The sequence below is a fragment of the Engraulis encrasicolus genome, chromosome 16 (assembly GCF_034702125.1).
Source record: "Engraulis encrasicolus isolate BLACKSEA-1 chromosome 16, IST_EnEncr_1.0, whole genome shotgun sequence".
In the NCBI taxonomy this organism is placed as follows: domain Eukaryota; kingdom Metazoa; phylum Chordata; class Actinopteri; order Clupeiformes; family Engraulidae; genus Engraulis; species Engraulis encrasicolus.
Window position 1 is genome coordinate 22029057 of NC_085872.1, and position 10445 is coordinate 22039501.

Genomic DNA, 10445 nt, shown 5'->3' on the forward strand with positions numbered 1-10445 from the left:
GACGTTTCAGGCTGTTGCCATCATCAGTGCTCTCAGTGCTCGCAATGAGCCCAACTACTGTGCAACAATTGAATAGTACCCACCAGGGGTAGATTTCTCAAAGGCGAAGTAGCTAGTCGGTTAGCAACTTTGCAGAGTAGATACTATAAAAGTTGCTAACTCCTGTGTCTCGAACGTTAGCACACAAAGTAACTACTGCTTGGAGTAATGTGCACTCTGAAGTAGTGGTGACTTTGAAAGTGAGGCGCCTCCTATCCGTATCTCGACAATGAAGTTGAAGTACAGCTGGAGTAGATCCATTGAGTCCAGACATCACCTCTGCCACACCAAGTAACACACAGCGCTAGTCTACTTCAGGGTGTGACTCCACCCATTAGCTAAACTTGTAGTACATATTTGACCACAAATGTGTCAATATCTTTTAATCCTGTGGTGCAAAAGCGATGAAAATCAATCGACATGCACACAAAGTGATGATACAGCTGTGAGAGTGTTCAGAACACAAATTCACGTCATGTCATTTGTTCGTGAAAAAAAAACGTCATGTCCTTGGAATCTGATGAATCCCAGACTAATAATATACTTTTAGCTGTATACCGATTGAATTGCGTCTCATTTCGATGTGTAATTTGTGAGATATTTAGATAAGAAAGTATTGGTTACTCCCGGAAATGCACTGGCTTACGTATCAAGTACTTAAACTTTTTTGGCGCGAATTTCATTTCATAGCCTAGGGGTATTTACGCTTGCCTATCAATGGGATGACGCGAGCCACGCAGGTTCGAAACCAGTGTGCAGCATGTTGACAACAACTCGTGAAATCGTGTTTTGGACCCTACAGTGTAACACATTTTCCCTTGGCTGCACGTGTGTGTTGGTAATGCACAACATAAATTATCTATTTCTGCCAGATATTTCCAAAATTGTGGCACTGCAACCATGTGGATTCGAACCGGCGTGACTTCTGTTTTCCCATTGGGATGCAAGCGTGAATACCACTAGGCTATGTACTGAAATCCGCGCAAAGTTTTTTTTAGAGATATGACACTTCAACAGGCGATTCTTTGGGAGTAACCACAACTTTATTGTCCAAATATTTTACAAATTACACCTCGGAATGAAACGAAATCCAATCGGCATGCAGATAATACTGCATTATTGATGCGGACGGTGTCAGATTGTAATGCCACGGCCGTGTTTTTTCACAAAGAAATTACAAGGTGTGTTGTGGAGGAAACAGCGGAGTCACGGTGTCGTGACATCCAATCAAATGTGCTGGTGGTGGTTGTACATTATTGCTTTCTACTTCACGCACTGAATTTAGGAGGAAACAGCTGAATCATGACTCAGCAATCATGCATATCTCTTGTTGCTTCTTTGGTCACGCACTGCAATGCCAAGAAAGTAAGTAGCGGTGTGGACTCAGGAAAGCAGCCGCACTTTTGGCTTACTGTGGGAATAGTAAGGTTTCGAGAAATGCACGGATTTCGCCTTGAAGTAAGTAGATAACTACAAAGTACGTCTGTAGTTCAAAGCTAACATTGCGGAAACGCACCCCAGGGTTGACAAGAGACAGGTGCAGTGGGAGGAGCTAATCAACAGAGCAAAATCCAATTATGCAATCAGGCAATTCAATGATGAACGTTTACAAACAAGTGAGTTCAAATAGACAGTATGTAAAATGCAGTTTTTTCAGATGATGATTTTGATAGTCATCAGCCCAGGAAACAACCACATGCTATGAAGTGTTAGTGCTTCCAAGCATCATCATTGTTATATAGAAACTTTTTAAAATGATTAGTAGCCTCTTGTAACCTATTCTCCCTATAAACTATCATAGTTTTTATTCATTAAGTTTATAATGTTGGAAAATGTGAAATCTTGGGGTGTATCCAACCGTAGGTTATGAATCGTGATCCAAACCGAATCGTGAGTTGAGTGTATCGTTACAGCCCTTGTGTACGGGGTGGTCATCACAGCTCCACTCATGTTTGCCATTAATCGTGCATACTTGTACAACTAACGCATTGGGCTTTGATGCAGTGTTATTTCCATCTGGTTGGAGAATTGCTACAGCTATATCTGTTATCAGTGTCACCATGCTGGTGAACCCTGATGATAGGGATCCATTCCCAGCTGTGTTCCAACAGCTACCACTACTACTCAGATACTAAAACGTTTCACCATATTTCTTTTTTTTTTTTTAAATGTGCTTTCAGGGGCTTTTGTGCCTTTATTTGATAGGACAGTCTGAGATGGTGACAGGAAGTGAGTGGGACGGAGAGAAGGGGTGGGATAGGGAAATGACCCCGGCCGGACTCGAACCGGTGTCCCCGTGGGCATGCAAGCCCAAATGTGGGAGGCTTAGTGCGCTGCGCCACAGCACCCCCAATGTTTCACCATATTTCTAAGATAGTACTACTACTGGACACACAGCTGCGTAGTAACACATCTACTAATGGTGGACAAATAATTAGCAGTGATCTTAGGAACATGTAGGCTACTTAGAAGTGTAGGTTTTATTAGGGCTGTGCAATACATCGAATTTATATTGCGATATCAATATCGCTGGCGAACTATATCAATTTTCATAATATCGAGTTGAAACAATATTTTTGTCATTTGTCTATACTGCCAAAAGGTAGGTTAGGCTAAGCGCAATACATTCCCCTCCACGTGAGCCATTGCAAGCACAGAGCAGACTTGCCACCCAACACTCATGCAGAACACCACTGTTTTTCTATGGCCCTCCACCCACACTGCTGAAGGGAGGGAAGATTGTGAATTGTTCAGCATAAATATTTCTCTTAAAAATAAATATTCTCTAAAAAAAATTATGATATCAATATTGAATTAACTAATCATGATATTGATTTTTCTCATAATTGAGCATCCTTACGATTTATACATAAAACATATTTGGTTGGCTTAAATCCCTTGGTCAAGCTCTAGCCCCTAGCGTTAATCATGAAGGAGCCAATAGAAAACAGGCACAAGCCTCCTGATTTGAGCCCATTTCTGTAGATTTGCTACTGGCTGCTGCACAGAGACAGTTCCTGGCGCAGTGCAAATGTTTTTCACCACACATTTGTCTTCTTTTTGCCCATCAGGCCTGCTGTGTGGCACTGGCAACTAAGCCAGAGCAGGTGCCAAGAAACAGGACTCTCGTGTTGAAAACACCCTCACCAAAATATCTTCTGCCAGCTGCCTCAAGTGAACACAATGCAACAAATGCTTTGACAGAGGCCAGGACAAAAGCTGAAACTCATTACTCAGAACAGCCCACAAAATTGCCAAACACATTTACGTGACATCTTTGCTTTCAGGGTTTCTGGCTTTCCCCCGCCTGTTCACAAAATCTATACTGCATTGAAATATAGAAACACAACTTTTATCCAGAACAGAGATGAGGCAAAGTGATGTGTTATGCCTAGGACTGACTACAGGTGTGTAGCAATAGTAGTAACACAGTAATGTGTGCTGTCATTTCGGCCCACAAAATGTGCAGAAACACTTACACACTGAATTCGTTTCGTACAGGAAATCAACCTCTGCCATATCTCAAGCAAAATTATGAACATTTACTTGTGTAATTTTAAAAAACAAATTTTACCCTCAATGATTAGCTGGCCTAAAACATCTTGTGGTGGTGTGTAAAATATGTGGACACTGAGATCACTACTCATGTGGATTGCTACTCAGGCAAAATAAATTGTAGGCCTACACCACAGCATCCTTGCCAACCGACAAAAGGAATACAGCAAAGGGGAATTGCCTGCTTGCCTTGTTTACGTAGAGAATAAATCAGGGGAGGGAAAGATGTGGGACTTGAAAAGCATCCAAAGGAATTTGCATGTTTTCCTGACATCCGGAGACAAGCAGAGAGGCTAAATTGTTATGTGGCCTGACACTGGATACTCCATCAAACACTTAATGGTCAGCCAAGCATACTCAAATAGGTGAGATGGAGCAGGCAGACCTCTCCTCTCCCAGATACAGTATAGCGGGCACATCTGTCTCTCTCCTCCCTCTCTCCCTCTCTCTCCCTCCCTCTCTCTCTCCCTCTCCCTCCCTCTCTCCTCCCTCTCTCCTCCCTCTCTCTCTCTCTCTCTCTCTCTCTCTCTCTCTCTCTCTCTCTCTCTCTCTCTCTCTCTCTCTCTCTCTCTCTCTCTCTCGCCTCTCCCACTGAAAAACAGAATGTCAACTCGTTCATCACCTGGGCATACTGACGCCTGCTCTCCACCCATGTCCGCCTCACTGTGGGAGAGCATGTCTGTTTATCTCTTTCTTCCATAGAAAACTGTCCTGAAACTTGCTGGCAGCCTGACAGCCCGTTTCCAATACCTCTCTCCACAATCCCCTTCAGAATACAGCTACAGTACGCTGAACGTCCATCTCTTCGGTACAGTACATTCCAATGCATACTGTTACAGAGGCATACAACGTATTTGTTGTTGTTCCTGCTCAACCCTGACTGAATTGGATCAATTGGTCTGGGTGATCTGGAGAGTGGTCTAATCTGACCCTTCAATCAAGCCTGGGATAAAGACTCATGTGCTGGACAGTGTTGCCAGATTGGGCGGTTACTCACCCAATTGGGCTGCTTGGGATGGCCGTCTGCGGGTAAAAAGGAGAAAAATTGGCCATTTGGCGATTTTTCTCAGCAGTTTTGTGCCCATAGAAACCAATGCAATTTGTTTTAATTAGGCGGAATTTAGTGCATTTTGTCGGTTTTTGAGAACCTTTTGGGCGGGGTTTGATCAGACACATCTGGCAACACTGGTGCTGGATCTCAAAATCACTTGTGCACTTAGGGCACTATGTTTCAGTGCATAACTACAGGTAATACGCCATGCACCCTGAACAGGGAAGTGCACAAGTTCAACATTTGAGATTCAGTACAGATCCCTGCTGCTCATCAGAGACTTCCTGTGTGAACTAGTGGCTGCTGCCTCTCCAGCCTATCATATGTTTTTTTTGTGTATTGATGTTTGATTAAATGTCATGTCTTTTAAGTTATAATAAATCCCACAGGTTGGATTTGACACTTACATTAAATGGTGTTTGTCTATCTTTTACGATTAAGGATAGTTTCTAGTTCAACCCATATGGGCCATACATGTGTTGTGGCGTACCAATACATTTTGTCAAAACACATTTCCCTTAAACTCGGGTCTGTCCACAACAAGTGATGGAATTTGCCAGCCTCAGCAAATCCATGAGAGCTTGGGTGGAGCTGGCCAGCTGAGCCATGCCATTATCACCTGACTCGCTCATTAATCACCTTGACGATGCGGAGGCATCCCACCCCTGGCCAGCTCTACTTCGGCTCAGCCAAAGCCTCTATTACCCAAGCTATAGGGCATAAGTACTATGATACTTAAATATGGCAACATTCCATGTGACTTCATGCTCATCCTTGAAGGACGCCCAAATTCCCTCACCCACCCGGCTCCAAGGAATATTATGCAGAGTAAGGGGTGACAAAAGCTATATGCACTTTCAGACCTTACATACTAGCTGTGGTAATGAGCCAGAAAAACACAGAGAAGTGGTTAGCATATTATGGAGTGAAGGCACATTCAGAGAGGGAGAGAGGATTAGAGAGAGAACTAGAGAGAGAGAGAGAGAGAGAGAGAGAGAGAGGGAGATAACTAGAGAGAGAGAGAGAGAGACAGACAGACAGACAGACAGACTCAGAGATGAAGGCAGAGAGACGGAGATACGTACAGAGGGAGCAAGAAGCCGTGAGAAAGTGTTGGATTCTTTCCCTAGCATCAGGTTTGTGTGTGTGTGTGTGTGTGTGTGTGTGTGTGTGTGTGTGTGTGTGTGTGTGTGTGTGTGTGTGTGTGTGTGTGTGTGTGTGTGTGTGTGTGTGTGTGTGTGTGTGTGTGTGTGTGTGTGTGTGTGTGTGTGTACTGCACCAATCTACCTTCATGAGGCCACTGTTATTTGAGTACACCAACAAGGTGGGGCCTGGATCCCACATGTTCCGACCCCTTTTTCTGGGGCTTTGTTGTTAATGGTAAAAGTAGAAGTGTAAAAAAATATTTCCTAACTGATAGGTGACGGTTAGGGATATTTTGTTTTCGGCACAGTTTAGCATTCTTAAGCTATTGTTAGGGTTAATATGAATGGAAGTCAACGGGAGGGCCCCACAAAGATATGAAGGTGGGGCTTTGTGTGTGTGTGTGTGTGTGTGTGTGTGTGTGTGTGTGTGTGTGTGTGTGTGTGTGTGTGTGTGTGTGTGTGTGTGTGTGTGTGTGTGTGTGTGTGCGTGTGTCTGTGTGTGTGTGAGTGAGGAGAAAAGCAAGAAATCTCTTTCCATTTCATCATTGTGTGGAGAGTAATCACATTTTTGCAACTTGTCACGTTCATGTCAAGTAAACGTGGTACAGCCCAAGTGTAAACCAAATTTATTTTGAAATGCAGTAATAGGAAATACGATTTCATGTCACAGAGATATTGATTCATTTAGTCATCAGTCAACAGACTATTGGTCAAATACAGCACTTCTGATACAGCTAGCAGTTCTTACACACAAGCATCACCTTTTCATATATTACAGACCAGCGGGTGTAAGTATATACCACCTCTAGAAAAAAGCAACTGACCGACTGAAAAGTTTTGCGCTTCTGTTCACAGGGTATCTTGGCATAGTATCTACAATGCTCAAAGTGACACTCCAGTTCTCAAAACTTCAAAATATTGGCTAATGAAAACCCTTTTTAATCCACCTGTAAAGGGAATCTTGTAAAACTCGCCAGAACATGGCAACCTTTCAGGCCAGTCTCAAAAAAATATGTCCTCTTGTGGCCTGTTCACGAGACAAAGTCATTGCGGAGCACCAAGTGAGCATCACAAGGATCACAAGCGAATACCCGGTCCAGCCTGTCCAGTCTCACATTCAGCCTCCATTTCCACCATCACATGCTCCCAAGCAGTCCCATACACACACCGCACACCATACATCACCTCCTCAGGTTGGTGTCCTTGTCTTTGACTGGGCCGGTGGTGACGGAGGTGGCTGTGGTGGCGATGGTGGTGGTGGTGGCGGAGGCCGGGAGCGGCCGGTCGGCAGTGGTGGTAGTTCCGGACGATGATGAAGACAACTCCACGACGGCTCGCACCCTCTGCATCTTCTCGCGCTCCAGGCTGCTCTGGAGTTCGGCGCGCCTGGCCAGGGCAGCCCTCAGCTGGCCGCGGAACTCCTCGATGCGCCCCTGCAGCTCCTGGAGCTCCCCCTCCCACAGGGAGAGGCTCCCCGCCTTGGAGCCGGAGGAGCAGGATGGGGGAGACAGCACCAAGCTGAGCGTGGCGGGGCCGCCGTTCTCGCACAGCTGCGTCGGCGGACTGCCGACCAAGCCCCGGCGAAGCCCCCGGTCGGGGCCCGACGGGGGAGCCTGGAGACGGCACGTGTTCAGGGTGTCCAGGTTAAAGTGGACTCTCTTGCTGTCCTTGAGGCCGTGCTCGCGGGACGCGCGGGCACTCTGGTTGTTCCAGGCCGTGGCGGAGGAGCTGGAGGAGGAGGTGGAGGAGGCGGGCTGCGGGGAGGCGGGAGGCGGCTGCAGACGGTGGATGTTGCAGCTATCAGAGAGGCATAACGTTGGACTGCGTGGGGAGACAGAGAGGCAGACACAGAGAGAGAGAGAGGGGGGGGAAACAGACAGAGACGAAAAGAGAAGAAGTGGGTGAGCATCGATCAATCTAGCGCAGAAGCGCCTGAAGGGGAGGAGAGCTGCTGCGACTTAGCTCATCATGGACAGACTCTTTACTCTTGATCAGGGAGAGCACTGCGGAGGTTTAGGCCCCTAATGGGCCAGACAGCATACATTTGTTACCGTGATCTAAAGTGGTTTCCGGGGAGTGCCAGCTGGAAGTCTCCGTGGCAACTCCACAACTTAAGCTATAGCAACACTGAAACTTGTTTGCTGTTTGTTTAGAATGCTGCAGTTGGTAAGCGGGAAATCCATCCTCCCAATCCATTTAATTTTCGTACATTTTCCTTTTTTTTGTTGTAAGGGAGGACGTGAGGACGTGTGCCCAACTCCATATTAATTAATGCAGTTTTCGGGTGTGCAAAACGAGCTCATTAAATTCACAAGTGAGAAGCAGCACTCCCGAATAAACGTCTCGTCAGAAGTTTGTTTGGAAAGCATGACAAGACAGACGTTTTGGCGTTAAGCCATCTCAAATGTCTGCATTGTCACGCTTTCCACATAAAATGATCCATCTTCAGACCTACATTCAGCTTCTCACTTGTGCATTTTTTTTTCTCTCTACTTACTCAAGAAACTTGGAAAAGTATCACTCGCTCCATTAGATAGAAGATGAAGTGCCCTTTTCTTTACACTTGCACAATTCAGCAGTGTGTGATATCAAAGATTTCACGACACTAGGCACTTTACTTGACTTCAGTAGCGTATTGTTCAGCAGATCAGTGCTCACCTTCTGTCTGGGGTTGTGTGATGTGTGGCTTCATCCTCACAGGCCATGTTCAAAGCTCGATGGATCTTCTACGGAGTGAAATGAAAACATCATCATCGGCTGCAATAAAAAATGATGGCGATGCATAATGGCTGGGTTTCAGTCCAACTGATTAGCATACTTTAAGGGCATCTATGAAAAATTTGGCTAAAAGGAATATACACAAGTCAGTACACATCTCCATCTGCTGTATTATGCATATTAAAAATGGACACCCACGCAATCAAGGAGGAGTTATGCACAGCTGTGGGGCCAAAAATTAATGGAGGCCCAATAATATGCCAACAAATGTGATGTCTCCAAAAAATGTCCGCAGTTGCATTGTCAGGAGTTCATGAAGAGAGCGAGCTCGAAAAATAGCTAATGGCATATTGTTCCACATAAATTAAAGACAATGTGCAAAAACAACAATGATGTTCATCGACATAGGGCAGCCTCGTACTTCACATGCTTGAGCACCAGAGGGCGCAGTCTCACCATAACCACTGAACACTGCAGCCTGTCACTTCTACATCTTTATGGGGAAGGCTGTTAGTGTGGGCTTGATGATGTACATTATGGTGCATAATGCTGTACAGACTAATCTAAAGCTGCTGATCACTGGAGGCCTCTTGATGATAAGTGTAATCAAGGAGTTTGGAGCAACAACCCACTGTCGAGCAGCTCCCCGGGCTGTAACAACATCCTGAAGGTTGAGGTGAAGAGAGGCGGCACAGCCTAAAGTGATTAGTGTCCAATAACCTGGAACACTGCAGGTATGGACCATTAATCCCCCATTTTAATTGAATTTGCACAAGAGCAAATTATAGAAACGGAGAAAAGGGACACAAGTCATAAACAAATCACAACAAATTAATTCTCATAATAATCTCCGAGGCCCCCACTAGAATAAATCTGCATGGTTATCTTTTGGTGTTATAAAAAGGAGTGCATAAAACATGTCAACCACAAATCTGTTGCCCTGGATGTGGAGAAATGAAAGGGAGAGAGCGGTAGTAGTGTACTATGGTCCACCCATTGAGAGTAAATAGAATGGAGGCCAAAATTCTATTTCATTGTTGAAGCCAAGTTGGAGCCAAGGTTGGACCCAAAAAGACCAAAAAATGGCCAAATCCCATTCATTCCTATGAGAGACATAAAACCCTGTATCTCCCTTAAATGCCACTCCAGGGGGATCATTTTTCGCTCAACTAGTAGGTCCCCTTGCTCTTCAACTTACCAGGGTGGTGATTTTTTGTGGTGATGTTTTATTTTAGAGAGATATTAAAAGTTAAATTGACCAATGAGCATCAGAACATGGTTTGATTGACCGTTAGAAGTCTTGTTGTTGTCCAATCAGCACCTGCGTTTGGCGTTGCTAAGGTGGAATGTAAGTTGGAATGTTCCCAAATCTGGCTTCAAAGCGTTGAATGGCAAATAGCGTTGATTTGGCGTCCATTCTATTTACTGTCAATGGGTCCACCCCACTCGCCTCCATTAAAGACTACACTGCATGACATTCCAATAAGGCAAAAATTCCATCTGTCGATAACATAACTCACATGCCGGACCCAAGGTCTACTACAATGCAGTCACAACACACATAGCCCACCAATCACCATCAACTCATAGCACGTTTCATCTGTGCTCAACTATAGAGAGGTCTCCAGGGAGGGAGTTGGCCATGAGAGAGAGAGAGAGAGAGAGAGAGAGAGAGAGAGAGAGAGAGAGAGAGAGAGAGAGAGAGAGAGAGAGAGCAAACTTGTAGCTTGTGGAGAACAAGAACAAAGGAGGAAGGGAGGAGCGGAAGGTGAGCTTGACAGAGAGATTGAGCGGAAGTCCCTATGCGTTCAGTTGTATATTTGTTTGTTTGTTTGTTTGCTTGTTTGTTTGTTTGGTGTGTGTGTGTGTGTTTGCGTGTGTGTGTGCGTGTGTGTGAGTGAGTGAGTGAGTGAGTGAGTGAGTGAGTGAGTGAGTGA

At 45.2% G+C, this 10445-nt stretch overlaps 1 protein-coding gene across 1 annotated transcript in view; it reads right to left on the minus strand.

Moving 5' to 3' along the window:
* Nucleotides 1-6405: 6405 nt before the first annotated feature.
* The window catches only part of grin3ba (glutamate receptor, ionotropic, N-methyl-D-aspartate 3Ba), a 49303-nt gene continuing 45263 nt past the window's right edge, over nt 6406-10445 (minus strand). The window contains exons 9-10 of the mRNA XM_063220294.1: nt 8449-8516; nt 6406-7611 (exon numbers count right to left, since the gene is read on the minus strand). Coding sequence (XP_063076364.1) covers nt 6972-7611; nt 8449-8516 — 708 coding nt within the window. The 3' untranslated portion in view covers nt 6406-6971. The remainder of the gene's footprint in view (nt 7612-8448; nt 8517-10445) is intronic.